The 19,679-nt window shown below is 42.1% G+C and overlaps 2 protein-coding genes across 2 annotated transcripts; one reads left to right on the top strand and one right to left on the bottom strand.

The window, feature by feature from the left end:
• Positions 1-373: 373 nt before the first annotated feature.
• Positions 374-4,479, top strand: bmp10 (bone morphogenetic protein 10). Its single transcript, XM_085787762.1, has 2 exons — positions 374-1,083; positions 1,627-4,479. Exons 1-2 carry the CDS (start codon positions 690-692, stop codon positions 2,694-2,696), a joined length of 1,464 nt encoding a protein of 487 aa, XP_085643888.1. The 5' UTR covers positions 374-689; the 3' UTR covers positions 2,697-4,479.
• A 7,814-nt stretch (positions 4,480-12,293) lies between these two features.
• ch25hl3 (cholesterol 25-hydroxylase like 3) lies at positions 12,294-15,442 on the bottom strand. The gene is made up of 2 exons (XM_085787756.1): positions 14,870-15,442; positions 12,294-12,964 (listed from the first exon to the last, which is right to left on the bottom strand). Exons 1-2 carry the CDS (start codon positions 15,307-15,309, stop codon positions 12,589-12,591), a joined length of 816 nt encoding a protein of 271 aa, XP_085643882.1. The 5' UTR covers positions 15,310-15,442; the 3' UTR covers positions 12,294-12,588.
• Positions 15,443-19,679: the final 4,237 nt, after the last annotated feature.

Below are 19,679 nucleotides of genomic sequence, written 5' to 3'. Positions count from 1 at the left end.
ATATATCCTGGTACATTCAACAAGATCAACAGAGCCTTGCTGTATTTTGTCAAAAAGAAATGCTCAATGGAGCCTAAACAGCAGCCTGCAGACCTCCACCATTTACAAAGCAAATAAACAAATGAAGAATAGTGGAGCATCCACCCAAACAAAATAGCGATTCCACAAGGAGGAGGCTACAGGATAGTGTTTACAAAACCCTAATTAAGGAAGTTGTAAGATAACACACGCTCGTGTGCATCACACAAAGTTGAGGGCACACAAGCACGCACACACACACACGCACCAGCAAAGAGACCATAAGCACTGAGCAATGCAGAGCCCACCATATCATAGATAAGGGACAGAAAGAAAGAGCTGGGAAGAAGAGAGCAGAGCACAGAGGGAGAGACTGACAGGGGAGAGGACACAACAGAGATGAGTCGGATGGACTGTCACAAAGGACATCAAAAGGTGTTCATGAGAATAAATGCTGTGAGATCTGGAGGAAGGCAGCAGGAATACATGCGCCTGCAGAGAGGCTCGCTGGTCAGTGCAAGGGTCAACGGCACCACTGACTTCTGCCAGGGAACCAGAGCTTTCTGAACACTTCTGAAACTGACCTCTGGATTAACGGGTCCAGAGATCACAATAGTTTTGTCCTTTCGTTGCATCAGCTTGTCCACAGACAACAGAAGATTGTTTTTTCCATGGCGATTATTTGGCTTTCTCAACTGGAAATCAAGACTTTGCTGTTGCTGTTTTCCCTCCTGCTGCTCCAGGGGCCTCGCTATGGAGACAGCAACCCCATCTCCAGCACCCATCAGAGGCATCGCCCCTCTCCAGGGCTGGGGGACGGGCACGGCGGGGTGGTGGATCTGTCGCTGCTGGAGCAGGATGGCAACGTGGACATGCAGAGCCTGCTGGAGAGCCTGAAGGAACAGTTCCTGCGCACGTTCAACCTGTCGGGGCCGGGGCCTCAGCTGCCTGCTGGGAGCACCCGAGAGGAGCCGCCCGAGTACATGATGGAGCTCTACAACCGCTTCGCTAACGACCACACAGCCATGCCCACCGCCAACATCATCCGCAGCTTCAAAAATGAAGGTATGGTTCACCTGCTCCTATGATGACGATGATGATTATGATGCCTCTATAATAATATTCACATCTTTATTCACATATAGAAAAGGTATAAAATCATTAAAATATTTGTGATTTCATATGTGAAATGAGACTTTTAAAAGGGGCCCAGACACAAAAAATGACAGGAAGACATACACAAGAGGAAGACATACAAATATACATAGACATACACATAGCTACATAATACATTTATGTATTATGTATTATAGCATGCTTTCTATTTTCTTTAAGTATTATTTGTGTTTTAATATTAATCACACCCTTATCTGCAAAGACAAATAATGTAAGTAGTATAGAAAACCTGAGTTGATTAAAAAGAGTCACAACTCTGCTTCTTAATGTCACTTCTCTTTCCAAGGCAACATTCACATGAAAATGGTCATTCATGAGTAAATAGACGTTTGCAGTAACCTGGTTAAGGTACATTAGAGAACTCAACTGAAAACATTATTAAAAAAGACTATGGACAGAGGTTTAACTCTGACCTCTTATTTCTTTCTCCAGATTCATCTCCCAGTGTTGTGGGTGTTGGGGGGGTGAGGCGTCATCCCCTCCTCTTCAACATGTCAGTCCCTGAACATGAACGCATCACCGCGGCCGAGCTTCGTCTCTACACCCTTGTCCAGACGGACCGCCACCTCTACGCCGGCGTCGACCGCAAGGTCACAATCTACGAACTGGAATCGCGCGACCTGGATGTCAACACGACTGACGAGGACACAACGAGAGGAGACACGTTCAGAGAAGGAGGGGTGCGGGTTGAGACGGTGGAGTTGGCTTCACGCCAGGTCTACGGCACCGATAACGGCTGGGAGGCCTTCGACCTCACCGCCGCCGTTCAACGCTGGCGCAAATCTCACCACGGCACCACACACCGACTGGAAGTGCACATCGCCAGCATAGCTAACGATGATGTTCAGAGTGTGGCAGAAGACAACAACGCCACCGATACACCTGAAGGGGACATGAAGATCGACACCAGTCCTGAGGAAAAGCACAAACCTCTACTGATTGTTTTCTCTGATGACCAAAGCAGCGATCACCGTGGTGACAAGCGCGAGCTGAACGAGATGATCGACCATGAAACCTCCAACATGGTTGTGGAGAACAACCTGGGGACGAGCCTGTGGGATGAGATGGGGAGGGGCCGTGGAGAGGGAAATGAAGAATCTGAACCGGATGAAGAAGACCTCATCCAGATGCGCTCCAATCTGATCTACGACACGGCGTCGCGCATCCGACGCAACGCCAAAGGCGACCACTGCAAGAAGCAATCTCTGTTTGTGGAGTTCAAAGACATTGGATGGGATAGCTGGATCCTGGCGCCCACTGGTTACGATGCCTACGAGTGCACTGGCATTTGCTCTTTCCCGCTGACTAAACACGTCACACCCACCAAGCATGCCATTGTCCAAACACTGATCAATATCAACAGCCCTCAGAAGGCGGCACGAGCTTGTTGTGTGCCCACCAAGCTGGACCCCATCTCCCTGCTGTACCTGGACGACACAGGCGTGGTCACCTACAAGTACAAGTTTGAAGGCATGGTGGTGGCTGAGTGTGGCTGCAGATAGTCTTTGGTCTGAGAGAGCATAACTCTTTGTGAAGTCTTACAGTAGGAGGAAAGACACTGAAAAGACAATAAGCTGCAAAAGAAGATAAGCCAAGAATGTCTTCACCAAAGGGACTGTTGGAATCCCAGCAAGGGTTAGTGAGAATGTACTTCTTCTTACTTGGCCAAAAGGATGTTTCCACCGTTTAGACGGTGGAGAGACAACGTGCCGCAGATCTACAGTCAACAATAATCATACCAACAAGAAGAAAAAGGCACAAGATTTCCCAAAGGACCAAACCAAGCACATCCTACTGTGTGTGCAGCCTTGGTGGGAACTAGTGGGCCGTCCGTCCCCCTCCCTCCACTTCCCCCTGACATCTGTCTTCCTCTCAACTTATCTCTGGCCTTCCCGCTGGATGCAAACACTAATCAGCACTTCATGTGTCCTGGTGCAGTGAAATGACCTCCCAAAGGCAACCTGACAAGACATAAACTCTGTGGGCCCACCTCCTGCCTCCTGCAGCCTCCTGATACGTAGGTGCTGTGCAGGGGTTCCCGGCGGCGGGGTTATCTGTCCCAACCCTGTTTCCCCACTTCACATGCCTCTTTTCCACTCCCCCGAGCAGCGATAGCAAGGTGTCAGGGGCTGAGAACCATGTTTGCTACCACTCAGGCTGGAGAACTGGACGCCATTCTTGGCGTCATCCACATTCATCTTTTGAGGTGGTGGGATTGAGGGGGTGGAACAGGACGAGGGGGCAGAGGTTGTACACATTCCAAGGCAACAAAATATCTTAACTGGCTCAACCCACTGACCCAGCAACATGTGCCCCTGACTCCTCAGTTGAGTCATCCATCACTTTTATGTCTAAAATGTGCTTTTTGGACGGTTATACTCTAATAAAGACTGGAGGTCCGGAGGGCCGGGGGGGGCACCTCAGTGCATTCCTGTTTGGATCCCCAAAGGAAATGCTGTTCTTTTCTTTTGTTATAAGCCTTTGATACCTCTGCTGCTTGTGTCAATTAAAGACTATTTATTGTTCTAATTTATTAATTTTTACAACAGAGTAGATATATGTAAATTTGTAAGTTACTTAGGGTAGACCAGGTTTTGTAACCATGACAATGTGTTTGCAGCACAAAATGAATTATGTTGGGAAGATAAATGGTGACAGTTTTTAAGAGAATAAATAACAATTACTGAATAAATCTTAAAGGAAAAGTTGCCATTACTATGACTTAATAAGAGATCCTTCCACAAAGTTTACACACCGCGACCAAGATGAACCTAAATATATGGAGTCAAAATACCAAACTGAGATTGATCCTTACTGTTAATTCGTTTGTTTATTTTCCACATTACAATCGTTAGCCGAAGCATCTCGGTCTGTCACCTTACTCTTCCATTTCTTTAGGGAAGAAGCTGCCGGACCAATGATATAATGATCTACTAACATTCAGATCAGTTGGTTTAACAATATCAGCTCGCAGGTCACAGTTCATACATGACACACAAACAAAGAACCATGGGAAACTTGAGTGGAAGGTCCACTAATGAACTGAATGGATGGCCTGCTGCTCAGGCTGACAGCGAGCAGATGCAGACAGCTGTGATGGAAAACCTGTTGGTGAGGGAAAACTGTGTATAAGAGACAAAGATCTGGACTTGTATCTTCTTCTTTTCCCACTATGTTTTCTGTGAATGTTAAACCACAGCGCAGGAGCAGTGTGTTATTTTTTCCATGTACAAATGGATACTGAAGATGTAAATAAAGGATACAGATCGGATTTGTCCTCTGAAATGTGTAAAGCTCTGTTGTTTATTTTGTGTGTCTGAATCATATGAAAGCTGAGATACAGGAGGAAACACGCTGTGTGTGTGAGAGATAGAAGATGACAGAGTGCTGTCAGGCTGTGTTGCAAACTCATTAGGGGAGACTGGGGATGGTTGTAACACTTTTTGTCTCAGCTCCCATAACTTGCAGAGTGTTCATGGTAGAGCTCTCAAATTTTGACACAGAGTAGCCTCAGTGGTGTCGATCCTAACATTAGAAAGCTGTCTTTAAGAACAGATTCTGATAATACTAGTGAATGCTGAACATGTATGGATGGAGGTCAGAAGCAGATCATGGCACTTAGAGTAATAAAACAACAAAGGTAAAAGGTGTAACAAACATCCCCACCCTGCAGCCATTGTTTGACCAGCTGTACCACCATGGTGGTTTAAAATAAACATTGATGAAATGACTCGTATTTTACCTAAGAACCTGCGCTTTCATCTTATACAAGTTACCTAATTCAAACTTCAACGGTATTGATACCAAAATGTTAGTTTTTGACCTAAAAAAGTGTTTTTTGGCTGTAAAACCTACAGTAGCTATACACACTTATTGACACAGCCATGCAAATTCACATGCAATGTCAGGGAGTGAGTGGGTACACATGATATTGATATTGATCACTAACTCTAATGTTATCCCTTATTGGTGAAAGTGATGCTGTTACAACCATCCCTTTGTTACAACATGCCCAGTCTCCCCTACAGTTCAACCTCTTTGCTCATTTTCTTTCTAATTTCTAAAATGTAAATAGCTGTTTCCAATCTTTGTGCTAAGATAAGCTAAGCTAACTGTATCCTGGTTGTAGCTTTGGACTATAGGCTTATCAACAGACATGAGGCAAGAAAGAAAGTAGGCCTAAGCCCTGCAGCCTACTGTATGTAGCCCTTTGAGAGATTTTTGCAACAGTAACAGTTCAGTCAGACAACAACAAATAATTTATTAAGTGTAAGCACTGCAAGCTGAAGCACAGGATAGGTAGCATATCCTTGAGCATGGCTGCTGCAGGATTGAGTGTAAGCATTACAAACTGAAGCACAGCAGTATCCTTGAGCATGGCTGCAGCAGGTTTGACTCAGTTTGAGTTATTCCTTCCCTGAATGATCTGCTTTGCTAGACATTACAGGGAATGAAGCAGACCCCGCAGGGGAGCATAGAGACAGAGTCTCTGGATTTATGAATTGGTTTCTGGTTAGAATAGAATAAACTTTATTGTCCCACAGGGGAAAATTGTTGTGGACTTGAGTGCATGGTAAAGGCTGCCTTAGACAATAAATATACCTAAAATATGACAGGTTAGGTGGTTGAATGAAGGTCTGTGGTTAACACAGAATCAAGGCACTTTAAGTTTTATTCTGTGACATTAAATACATCAGTTGCTTCCTTCGTCATGATTTCTTAAAGCTTCTAAGAATCTTAAGAAAAAGTATGCTCACTCACATGATGCTAAACAAGTGTGAATTCACATTTAACTAGTCCCCCTTTACAGCCGTATTGTGCTCTTACTATTACCAAGTCTGTAAGAGGAAAAGCTCTAGTAGAGGACATATGAGCCAAATTAAACTCTAAAGTGAAAGACAGTGGTTCAGTAATAGGGGAGACCGGGGATGGTTGTAACAAAGGGATGGTTGTGACAGCATCACTTTCACCAATAAGATAACAATAGAGTTATGTGATTAACATCATGTGTACCCACTCACTCCCTGACATTGCATGTGAATTTGCATGGCCGTGTCAATAGGTTTTACAGCCAAAAAACACTTTTTTAGGTCAAAAACTAATATTTTGGACCAAGCCTAAATTTTGACTAGTATCAATACCGTTGAAGTTTGAATTAGGTAACTCGTATAAGATGAAAGAGCAGGTTCTTAGGTAAAAAATGAGTAATTTCATCAATGTTTATTTTAAACCACCATGGTGGTACAGCTGGTCAAACAATGGCTGCAGGGTGGGGATGGTTACACCTTTTACCTTTGTTGTTTTATTAAGTGTCATTAAGTGTCACCATCTTTCCTGGAATTGTATGATCTGCTTCTGACCTCCTGCTGAAGGTTTCCATTCATAAATGTTCAGCACTCACTGGTATTATCACAATATGTTCTTAAAGACAGCTTTCTAAAGTTAGGAATTCTTTTTGTTCATACTGAACCATAGGAAGATGCTTTAGTGTTGGAACATGCACATTAAACTTGTATACTGTAGATGCATGTTTTTTTGGTTTGGTCTCAGTTTTTAGTTTTTAATCTCACTGTTAGAATTTACCCCAGGTTGTGTTACAACCCTGGTAGTGGGGTAGGTTGTAACAGTGGCACTCCTTGCATTTGACATCAAATAGTGAATTCTGTGATATACTTTGAGAAGTTTAGGGCATTGCTATTTGTAGAGGACAAATGAGGGTACTCTGTGTCAAAATTTGAGAGCTCTACCATGAACACTCTGCAAGTTATGGGAGCTGAGACAAAAAGTGTCTCCCCTAATCCACAGTCACAGTAAACATCTCATCTGCTGTTTATCAGTGGAATCAGGGTGATGCAAACATCTGGGTAAGCCTCTGTAAAAGACATCCTCCCTGCCACACGAGGACAAAAAAAATCCTGTTTGGACAAAACTTGGACGAATATGTTTTATCATTAAACATTATGCTATTGCACATCACAGATTTGGCATCGAAGCAGTCCGTCAATGTGCATTGCAGATGTAAAGTTGCAGGTCTTGGATGCTGTTACACTTGCATTAACTCCTTAATGGTTTCTCAGAGAGAGAAAAAAATGTCTCTGGCAACATCTCACTAATGACAAGTGCACTGTGATGTTTCAGACAGAAAACAAGTCGGGCACTGACTGACCTAAAATGTCAGATGAGAGCAGAGGTTGTCTAAAAATGGTTACAAACCACAGGGCAAGAAACTCAGTTACTGTGACAACAGCTATGTCAGGCTCACTAATTGGATATTTACAGAACGGTGCAGGAAATATGAATCTGGCCTTTGTCACTGAAAGGAAAACACTCAGGAAATATGAATGGGAAGTCTTGAGTATTTGCTATGATGATAAGTCCAGCTGCAGAGCCCTGCGCTTCCTCTCTCGTGCTTTGACACGGCTTCATCTAAGAATCCGGCTGCTGGGTCTCACTGCACGGTTTCTAAGGATTCAGCCTACGTGATTCATCTTGGAGCGCACACAACATTTACTAAACAAACTGAACAGAAAGTTGCTTCAAAATCCTGCAGACTGACATCATGACGTCGGCTGCGGGACGTCGACGTGTGTCTCTCTGTGAACGTGTGTTTTGGTGTGTAATCCAAAACTGCATGGCTCGCCCTGACTCTGACGTGGGGGCTGTAATAAGTCCTGATTGTTTCCGTTTTGGGGCACATGATTATCATGCCATCTCTTGGCACCACCACCACCACCCAGTGCTCTTCTCTCTCTCTCTCTCTTTCTTTGAGTTCCCTCATTTCCCAGGAACAATCTGCAGTTTGCGCAACCACTGCATGGTGATGATATGTTAAAGTACCTCCAAATATACGAGCATACTTGAACAATTTCCCTTTGACTCTGCTGTTGCGAAACTTCCAAAAACCCGACTGAATGAGCCTGTAATGAAAAGCAGATGTTTAGTGTAGCTTGGTTCAGTTATGCAGACCGAGTCATTCTTACCTCCATGTTGATTTCTCAGCAAAGTGAGTTGAAGGCAAGTTAAGACAAAAAACATACACAGCTGTCATACCTCATTAAAGGTAACCACACAAGAAAATTCCATCATTAGTTCACTAATGTGCTGCTGCCTGTGACATAAGTCCAGATTAGAAAAGCTGTGCATTCACACGAATGACACAGCATGTGAGTAATGATGAATAATGACCAATGTTACAACTTTGTTAGTGCTACAAAGCTCCACATGATGTTTCACACACTTCACCTCACTGTGATGAATCACAGGAGGCTTAAGCAATGTTGAATAAGAGCTTACTATCCTTCCCTTGTGTGAAAAGAACTGATGCACTAAAGGAGACGTGGCTACAAATCCTAGTGAAACAAAGAGATGATAAACTTTAAATTGTATTGATGACAAGCAGGTTCTAACTAAAGCCATTCTCATTTCTGAAAACATAACACCCGGTATCAGGGATATAAATACATGATCCCCCTCCCCCCCTCAAAAAAAAAGAAAAAAGAAAAAAAGAAAAGAAAATACAGATCTCCAACCACAGCCGCAGACAACACAAGTCTGGACCTGAAGTCTGGGTCCTGCCTTTCTATTCTTTCTCATACGATGTTTGCTGGGTCTTTTATTTTGAAAAACGTAACAATGATGTGTGCAGGACCAATCAAAGCACTAATTGTTAATGATATTTTCTATCCTGAAGAAGACATGGTACAAATTAAAAACAGCTTGTTCCCTTTAAACTTCATTTTCTCGCATTATAGAAATATATACACATTGTGCAAACTTATATATAGATAGACATTGACATCGTGCAAATAATACATTCCATAATAAAGGAAGACTTTGACATTAATTACACTAATGACATTAAAGCAGAAGTAAGCAGAATGTTTGTGTTAATCTAAGTCTTAAATAGTTGTATCTTCCGACAGCAATCACTTCTATAGAGTGTTTGGTCTGAAACACGGGTCTGTCAGTCACTCTGCTCTGCTCTGAGCCCAGGAGAAAACTTTCCTTGTATCCTACAACCTTTATCCAATGAGGAGAGAGAACGGCATAAAGGGGCAGTCCTCTCTGTGTGTGCAGCCAAGGGATGCGCGTGAATGTGGTGACGTAGGGACGAGGGCGGGGACTGCTAACTCCATCGGCTGACAAGAAGTTAGACAAAACGACCAGATCACGCTTACTTCTGCTTTAAAGGAATTGTTCAACATTTCGGAAAATATACTCATTGGCCTATTTTCTCAGAGTTGGAGAGTAAAAGCAAACAAGATCCCCCCACCAGAACTTAACACTCGCCTACTGATCTGTCAGTCTTTAGGTGAAGCAACATCCTGGAGTCTGTACTGAGCCAAGCTAGCTGTTTCCCCTTGTTTCCAGTCATTGTGCTAAGCTAAGCTAACAGGCTGCTGGATGTAGCTTCAGCTCACTGTACCAAGTGAGGGTGGTCTTCTCATCTAATCTCTGACAAGGAAGCAAACAAGTTCCCAAAATGTCACACTAGTTTTACTAGTCTTTTAGTATAAATCTGTCAAACCATTTGCTACGCCTACAAAAACACACACCCATGTTGAGGCCACATCGGTTACACATTAGTTCAGGAATTTTTTGCACTGTCTTGTGATCTTCAAGAAGCTACATTCATTCACTATGAAACACACCAATCACCAACCTCAGTGGCTGTGGCGAAAACTGACTTTGAGCGCATTCACCATCTTCCACTGACGTCACTCCACAAATTTCCAGAGCGCACATGGCTACTTTATATGCACGACGTGCTGTTTTGCATTGGCCATATATGGTTGTGTTTGGGTGTATTAGGGCAGAATATAAGGCATGTTCACATCCGCACTTTTCTTGTGTCTGGTGTGATTTATTGATGGAAATTGCGGAGAGTTGTGCGTACGCAGTTTGATAGACCTGAAAAGGGTGTAAATATTTTGGGTGTACGCCATTTTTGGCTTTTCACCGTACATCAAAATTTAGTAGCACTTTTACCCCCTTTTTGATAAATGAGACCCCCGCGGGTCGTGGCTGTTTTAAAAAAAAAATTATGTTCTTTTCACTTCTGGTCCAAATTGTGCATTCAGGCATTTAAAAACACGTATGTAACCAATGCTGCCCGTCTGTTTTTCAACATGAGGTTGTGAAGGTCTTAAGGTCGAGCTCTTTGCTTTGACACATCATGAGATGCTGCTTGTGTGACACCTTGGTGATAAGAAACCTTTTAATTGGCATCAATTAGGACTAAAACAGCTGATATTAATTTGCATTGATAGGGAAAGGATTACTTTCTAAATACTGACAGATTCAAGCTGGTTTCTTGTCTTTCCACTCCTTTCTGCTCCTTCTCCTTTTGTTTGTGTGTTTCATACTTATTCCCTGTCTCATTTGACTTTATTACACATAACTTAATTTATGGATACATACAGTATGTTTTGATTTCTTTGTATGTGTGGATTATCTGGGTTTTTACCAACATCTGTTGAAAATTTCATGTCAATACTCCGCTTAGAAATAATACTGACTGAGAAAAATGTTGACCGGTTCAATACTTATTTTCCCCATGTATGTATCAAGCATTGCTGGGAGCAAGAGACTTGTCCACAAACCTGGTGAATTTGACAAGGAAACATATGTAGATAATCATAGTCCTGTTTGGAGAATGATGAATATATTTATTTCAAATACTGTACAAATGCCACTGTGTGATCACATCTTAAAGTGCCTGTATTATGCTTTTCTTTAGTGTAAAGGACAGTTACATCACAAAGAACAGACAAGTTATTCTATCCAAAATCAATACTGCTCTTTAAGAGCCTTTAAATCACTAAGTCATGTACCGGCTGATAAAGTTAGCTGCAAAGAGTTAATGAAGGAAATTAATCGCTAATTGGGCCGATGGCTTTACTGAGTTAATTGCAATCATAAAGCATCACCCCTTCAAACAAACAAAGCAAACAATAATATAATATTGAAGAAATTGACATCAGATAATTTAAGATGATCATACTTCGATTGTAAAAACAATAAAACAAACCACACTCTTAACCACACTTTTAAAAGTAACATAAAATTCTTTTACGTCATGTTTCATAAAAATACCACCACAGAGTAGCCTAAGCTAAGGAAAATACACATTACTTATCATTTGATATATATTTTTCAGTTCAAAACATACAAACTGTGCCTGGATAACAAAAATACAAAATTATAAAAACTACAAAATGTCAAACAATTGACTGTATTATTGTTGGAAACTTTTGTTGGGTAAAATAGTAGCATCAATTAATATCAAATTTCATGTAGGCTACCGCATATAACCATGCTGTAAGACACACACACACACACACACACACACACACCAACCAGTACTGCAGCGCTGCTTGTTGTGTTTAAGTGCTATCAGAACTGTAATTTAGTTCAGTTTCACATTCATTAAGGGAAGTGCATTCTTTGTAATGACAATTTTCTTTTATCAGACATAAAATATATTTGCTACCTTGTCTGTATTTTAGCGCATTACCCACACAAGCAACTGTTGACAGTAGAGTGTATAAAAAACTCTCAATATATGGACTCTGATTGAAAGACTCAATCCACCATCATGTCACCCAATACGCAGGTAATGGGTGTAAGAGTAACCAGACATCCATCCATCCATCATGATGTAATCCTTGTAGGCGTTTATTCTGTTTTCTCCTCATTCTTGATTCAGGCTCAAACATGTAAACGTCCAGGCAATTAAGTTATGTAAGTGAGTTTTACAGTTTTCTCTCAGAGCCTCCCCTCTGGTGAGGACATGGGCCGGTGCTCCCAGTGTCTGTGCATGCTGTGTCTGCAGAGGTCTCTCCAGAGCCAATCAAAAAGGAAGTTAGTTCTTAAGGAGTCCCAGGACACAAATTCTTTAAGTTTCTGTAAGAGGCTCAACTCACAGGCACATAAAGGACTCTTCTGAACCGTAAACAATGCAAAGCTGCTCTTGTGGAATCCCAGAATAAAAGATAGAATGCCGTTATTGTCCCATAGGGAATTTCATTTTCACGCTCTGTCACTGAGCCACATAAATAGGAACATCACCAACACCTAACGACATGAATACATAATCAAAACAGAAACATATACCATACCAACACATGTAACACCAAAACACCACCAGACACTAAACTAAGCAACACACACCAGACAACAAAACACTTATGACACAAAATCTAAAGGGGAAAATGATTTTGTACCTCAAATGTATTCCCATTAAAAAAGTTTTAAGCGTCAAACCTGTATGGTTTCACCCCTTAATGTGCGTATAAAAGCTGAGTTAAGCAGATTTTGCAGGAACAACCTTCAGTTCATGCAGTTAAGTGCAGTTAAGTGAGTCCATCTAAATTGCTGCATGCCACAGTGCCGTCACGCTGGATGTGAATGCGGCGCTCCTGCGTGATAAGTGCCGAAGATGTGGTCCCAGTGGGTGAAGTAGGGGGCATAGTTGAACTTGTAAAAGCTGTGGTGGGCTTGGTGGAAAGGAGCTCCTCCCAGAAAGGGGATCAGTCTGTGCAGACCCCAGGGCAGATCGTAGCCGCAGTGGTCTTCCACCGCCATCCAGCTGTTGAGGAGATGAAAGATGGTTTCACTCAGCGGGTGGCAGCCGACCACGCAGGCGCTGCTCAGGGCCAGCAGCAGCAGGGACAGCAGCTCGGCCGAGGTGGCGTCCTGGGCTGCCAGGGCGAATGTAGTGTGGTGCCGGTGGTGCTGCTGGTGGATGCTGCGGTAGAGCCAAGGAACCCTGAGGAGGAATAATACACAAACAGCTGTCTCTGTTTATACTACCGCCATAATGGAAAATCACTAGTACACATTCCCGGAATACTGTAAATGTCAGTGTCTCTGTGGCGGTCTGCTGAAGAGGAAAATTACCCTACTTACAGTAATGCAACTTTAAAAACACACAGCATCAGGTTAAAGGGATAAAGGTAAATTCATGCAAAACCGCTGATGCGCGTTCCCGTCGGGGGCAGTTTTTGGATAAGCAGTCTCTGCATTTATGCATTATGCTTATATTTTCTTCTGTATATATTGTTAAGATGGGGGAAGGGGGAGGGGGACATTTTGGGGTTTATTCTTATAGTTTTTAACTTTGTAATTCTGGTAATATTTAACTTTGTAATTTTTATAATATTTAAATTGTAATTTATCTTTTTCTCCTATTTTAAGTTGTTGTATTGTATTATTCTGCTATAATATTCTTTACCTTTGTACACTGGAGCGCTGTGATGAAAGAATTTCGTGCAAGGGATTAATAAAGTTTATTCTATTCTATTCTATTTACCTCAACCACAACTCTGTCTCATAACGTTCCGTTATTATCTCATAGCGTGGTGAATGTGCAGGTCACAACTTGTAGCATTTTAGAGTTGTTGGATTGTGTATTTGATGAGTTTGATGAGGGAAACCAAGAAATCCCATGAGCCTCCGTAGCGTAGCTCTGAGCAGCTCACGGCTCTGCTCCGCCGTTCTAAAAACAGCTTGCACCAACAAATAAAGTTAACGAACCTACTGCTATGACCATAGGGATGGGCCAATTTGCCAAAAATGTTTAACTATCCCTTTAAAGGTACATACAGTGGCATGCAAAAGTTGGGCACCCCAGGTCACAATTTCTGTTAATGTGAACAGTTAATCAAGTGGAAGATGAAATGATCTCCAAAAGGCAAGAGATGAAACATTCCCTTTACATTTTAAACAGTACACATATATACTGTATATACTGTATATATAAATATTTGCCATCTTTCACATTTTCAGGTTTGGCCACCCTGCAGTTAGTACTATCACAGCGTGTAAATAGTAAACAGCTTGTCTGATACCTTGGTCAAAGTTATCTGAGAGCTGGAGTCTCCTTTTGCAGGCTGCTGCTGTGTTTCCCCTTTTCACTTTAAAATTGTAGAAAACAAAAATAATACACTGACATTACTTAAAATATTGCAAAAGAGTGTTTCATGTTGAACTTCATGCCTCCATTTGTCTAATTGTTCAAATTAACAGAAATTTTGACCAGGGGTGCCCAAACTTTTGCATGACACTGTTTAAACTATATTATAATTCATTATCTGCAGCAGTTTGTGATGAGTAAACTCCGGATTAATGTGACTGCTGTGAAACAGAAAGTAAAATGGAAAGACGTGGAAAACAAATCTGTGATTAATTAGGATTGGTCGGAGCTACATCACATGTCAAAATTGGAGTCTGTTGTTTGGCATCTGGTGTCATTAATCACAAGGTAGAAGAGATTTAAGTTCACAGCTCATCTGTTCTTCATTTAGCCGAGGCTCTAACGTGTTGGAGGCATTTGATTGTTGCTGAGCTGAGACTAATTCTGTCTTTACTAGAATGGTTTCGTTTTCTCTGTTATATAAGGTCGTTGTAACCCAACTATGGCAGACTGATACATGGGGTGGGGATTACAATGTCTCCCAGATGTTAAGCACAACATAATGCTGTACTAGTAAAAACTGTTGCGTAAATGTTCTCTTTTACACTTTCCCGCACTGACTAATCGCTGTGGAGTGATGGAGACAATGAGGCTGTGGATCAGGCTGGGACTTGACTGAGGATCGAAGTTACCAAGCAGCTGATGGTTGCATGCGGACTCTTTACAGTAACCTGCACTACCTGTTGTGCTCGTGCTCACCTGTGCAAGGATAAGTGCCAGATGAAGAAGAAAGTGTCAAAAAGCAGCAGACATGCGCAGACCTCCACGAAGAGCTGCCAGCAGGAGGGGGCGAGCGCCGGCAGCGCGGGGCTGCGCAGGGTCTGGAACAGCGCGGTGGCGGGAAGAACCACGACCAGGTACCTGTACAGGACCCTCCAGAAACACTCAAACCACCGCTTGAGGGGCGGCGCCGGACCCGAGCCCGAGGCGATCCTCCAGGACCGGACCCGCGGACACACGATGCTCAGCGCGTCCAGGAGAAAGAACGGCGCGCTGAACAGGACGTGCGTCAGGAAGGCGCAGGACGCGGGCAGGTAAAGCGAGGGCAGGATCGTCTCCTGTCCTACCCTCACGTGCTCCCACAGCCCCTGGAGCACACGTGCGCATGCCTCTCCGTGATCCGTGGGTAATGCGTCCATCACAGCGGTCACTTCTTCACCACGACCTCTTACATCCCGTGTGCGCTGAAACAATGATTCCTCCAAACAAGCAGCAGAGACAACGCGGAGGCATCATGCACGGGTCTGTATGTCTGCTGTCTGTAGGGCTGCCGGGACCAGAACCTCGTCCCCTGATTTATCCTCTCCAAAAAGTGGTGTTAAGGTGATGTGTAGGTGTTTATCCTCGGCTGCTGTCCCGCCCCCCCTTCTCCAGCCGAACAAAACTCTCCACTGGGGAGGAGTCTAGGGTCAGATCATCCATATAAAACCAATTCAAAACGTCTCTGCTTCTTCTTCACCGTTTCAGTGAAAAGTAAAATAAAAATCCCCTCATCCTGTCATGTGTTAGTAACACCTACTGTACGCGGTTGGGAAAGTGGGGGCTTTCTGGGAAAGGAGTGTCTCATGATCAACAATGGACCCAGGTGACATGATCTGATACCACGGTTTACAAGTAGGACAAACATTATCTGTGGTGATACTGGATATGATCAGTTAATTACTGACAGAATATGAGCCAGATGAAATGATAAAATTATATTATAATAGATAAACTCTCCCAGGACTGGTTTTGGCTGGTGCTCTGTAGGGGAGACCGGGGATGTTGTAACAGCATCACTTTCACCAATAAGGGATAACATTAGAGTTATGTGATTAATATCACATGCACCCACTCACTCCCATGTGAATTTGCATGGCTGTGTCAATAAGTGTGTATAGCTACTGTAGGTTTTACAGCCAAAAAACACTTTTTTAGGTCAAAAACTAATATTTTGGACCAAGCCTAAATTTTGACTAGTATCAATACTGTTGAAGTTTGAATTAGGTAACTTGTATAAGAGTAAAATATGAGTAATTTCATCAATGTTTATTTTAAACCACCATGGTGGTACAGCTGGTCAAACAATGGCTGCAGGGTGGGGATGGTTACACCTTTTACCTTTGTTGTTTTATTAAGTGTCATTAAGTGTCACCATCTTTCCTGTAATTGTATGATCTGCTTCTGACCTCCTGCTGAAGGTTTCCATTCATACATGTTCAGCATTCACTGCTATTATCAGAATATGTTCTTAAAGAAGCTTTCTGATGTTAGGATCCACACCACTGTCACTGTTCTTCATTAAACCATCAGTGATGAATTATTTTTGTTCATACTGAACCATAGGAAGATGCTTTGGTGTTGGAACATGCACAATAAACTTACATACTGTAGATGCATGTTTTATTGGTTTGGTCTCAGTTTTTAGTTTTTAATCTCACTGTTACAATTTACCCCAGGTTGTAACAGTGGCACTCCTTGCATTTGACATCAATAGTGAATTCTGTGATATACTTTGAGAAGTTTGGGGCATTGCTATTTGTAGAGGGCAAATGAGGGTACTCTGTGTCAAGATTTGAGAGCTCTACCATGAACACTCTGCAAGTTATGGGAGCCGAGACAAAAAGTGTTGCAACCATCCCCGGTCTCCCCTAATGAATAAAAGGGAAAACGTTTCTGGGTGTGAAGAAAATAAAAGATAAAAGATGATGTGATGTGGGTTGAGCATCTCATTTTGATGATGATTCAGTGGCATTTAAGATTGTCAAGGCTGTTGTCAATGTGTACAGATGCAGATATCTATCAGATAATCTAATGATACACCATCTGTCCTGGTCTGTCATCCCAAAACACATCCATTAGGGAGGATCATCTGTCATCAAGTCAGCTGAACCTGTCTTGGCTCATTACAGTGACTCAGGACCTCGTGTTTCTCAATGAAGAGTTTGAGGGTCTGAAAAGCAACAACTGCTTTAACTAAACTCATCAAACAACCAGGTTCAGATACAGTAGGAATCAATTGATGGAACTGACCAAAATGTACTAGAAACTATCCAAAAAAGTGTCAGGGTATAATTATGACTCAAATGTGCCTTTTCACACGTTCATAACTATCCAGTAACCTGGGGGATTAGATCATTATGTTTGAGTCACACAGCTCTTATTTTGTAATAAGGCCTGTCACAGTTTCTACATAATCGCCTGATCACAATTATTTTAGCTGACTGCAATTATTTTGCATAATCATTCAAACTGTTTCCACACATCTGTATAAAAACAGCTGGATGAAATGAACAGAAATGTCATGTTTCCACCACTATTTCCCCAGTTGCTTTCCACTGTTTGAGGTTTGATAATGATTTATTGATATGGTTTTATTATAATGTTGCGCCCACTTCTTCTTCTAAGGTTCGATGACACATGAGCGGAGCCACAAACTGTTTATCTTAAAGCGCTTAATTATTAATATTCAACAACCGCATTTTGATAAGCATCTATTGACAATAGCATCATGGATTTAGTTCCAACGCCAATAATGGGCTCTTCTTCTTCATAAGCTGTATGTGCATTATTCAACTATGTTTTTTTAATTGCAATTATTTGTTTGGCAATGAATTGTCAATTAAAATGTCATGATTGTGACAGCTCTATCTGTAATGTTTTTTTTTTTTTTTTTAACAGCTCTATCTGTGATGGGTTTTTTAAAGGGACAACGAGGGGTTTTGTAAAAGCGAAGCGTTTTCACACTACATTTATGAGCCTCCACGCGCACTGTACATTTCTTTGACCGGCGCAAGACAGATTTATGTTTCATTCATCAAGAATTAAAGTCAGAGGTTCAAAGACGAGCACATACCATCGTAGTTGCAACCATAAACGGCGATTCGACTGCGTTATTCTCATGACTCGCCACGAAACCGAAAGTAAGGAAACGTTGGTCGGCTCGACCAGCATTTCCATCACCACTAATAATAACAAAATAACGATAGAGACAAAACGATATATTTATCGAAAATGGGCCCATTAACAAGTGTGGGTAGCGGAGATTCATCCACATTAACGTGAGACTTTTTTATAACCAAATAGAAACTCCTCGTTGTCCCTTTAACACGAAGGAACCTCTTACTTGTAATGTAAATAAAAATTTGATTGCACATTTCATTATTCATCTCAATTACAAATTCACAGTTGAAATCAAAGACCAAATCAGTGCAACACATTTGCCTTTCAAGCCGTTTTAACTCCTATTTAATCAGAGAAATCTGGCCACACCAGGCGACCGGAGCAGCCGTCAGCAGTGTGAGTAACATGGAATACACTGTCGGACTGTGTGAACAAGATTAAATGGAAATTGTATTGAGTCACAGTGAATTCAGAATAAATGACATTCAACTTGAGCAAAATTAACATTTATCACACACAAGGAAAAACAAATGACCCCCCCCCCCACACACACACACACCCCAAAAAACAAAAAAAAACATACCAAGGTCCCTGAATCAACGCCTAAACATGCCCAACAAGTATGGTGCAACCTTCCCCTGCCTCGGGCTACATGAAATGAGTCGGTTCTCTCCAGTGTGTAAAGTGTTCTTCAGAAACACATCACAGCCCTGCATCCAGTGCAACACCTCGCACCGTGTTTTTGGTCCAGACAGGGTTCAGCTTTGTGTTAATAAAAAGGTTTGACTTTCATGACTCTGTATCCCATAAACGTTCTTACAGGACGAGCATGAAATGGTTCTGTTGAATCGTTTTAAAACATGGCAGAATGCAGCCGATGTCATTTGTCCGTCGTTTGGTTGTCAGACCGGAGTACAAAATCTGTGACATCAGAACATGGTCTGTTCTAGACGGACGCTGTGCAGAATAAAAATATATCAAACACACACAAGACCAACAGTTGCACAAATAATCCCCATTAAAGCAACGGTGTGTTCATGTTTATAGCAAAATGTGGTGCAATTTATAATTAATTAATATCCATTGTGCCCTCTACACTGAAAACAAGTGTTTACAAAAACATAATAAAGCAAACAAATGGAGTGATGAAGTCATATCCTAGACACACACAGTACGTTCTCATCCCTGTGGTTAGCCCAGGGCCAGTATTTATCAAGCTGAAGAAGACCCATATTTGGTGTTTCTCGTGGGAGAATCAACATTGTAATAGTTGTGTTATAATCTTGCTTTGTTTTTCTAATCTCCTCCAGGGTCTCGGAGCTTCTCAGCTGCCCTGCACTGGACTTATCGGAGATTGTTGGATGCACTGACCGATGGTTAAACTTTTCCACTAAACAGTGATTGTCCTTCGGTGAAACAAAATGTGTTAGAACTGATCAATGTGCTCATCCACTCCTAATGTAAGCTGCAGTTGTTAGCATGTGAGGCTAACAGGGTCACGAGTTCACCAATTATTTATTAACTAACCACATTATTTATTTATTTTACGTTAAATAGCAGAATTAGCACGTCTACTTCAGAGTTCAGCCCTCTGTGACGAAGCAGGTCAGAGTCTAAGTTAACATCA

Source organism: Trachurus japonicus, chromosome 9 (assembly GCF_045865225.1).
Source record: "Trachurus japonicus isolate A0001 chromosome 9, Traja_1.0".
Classification (NCBI taxonomy): Eukaryota; Metazoa; Chordata; class Actinopteri; order Carangiformes; family Carangidae; genus Trachurus; species Trachurus japonicus.
This window is presented reverse-complemented; position numbering and strand designations above follow the sequence as displayed.

Bases quoted from the DNA above. Each gene is read 5' to 3' on its own strand.
- bmp10 (XM_085787762.1), top strand. From the start codon at position 690: ATGGCGATTATTTGGCTTTCTCAACTGGAAATCAAGACTTTGCTGTTG. The intron at 1,084-1,626 runs GTATGGTTCACC...TTCTTTCTCCAG, and splicing joins CCGCAGCTTCAAAAATGAAG to ATTCATCTCCCAGTGTTGTG.
- ch25hl3 (XM_085787756.1), bottom strand. From the start codon at position 15,309: ATGGACGCATTACCCACGGATCACGGAGAGGCATGCGCACGTGTGCTC. The intron at 12,965-14,869 runs GTGAGCACGAGC...ATTCCTCCTCAG, and splicing joins TGGCACTTATCCTTGCACAG to GGTTCCTTGGCTCTACCGCA.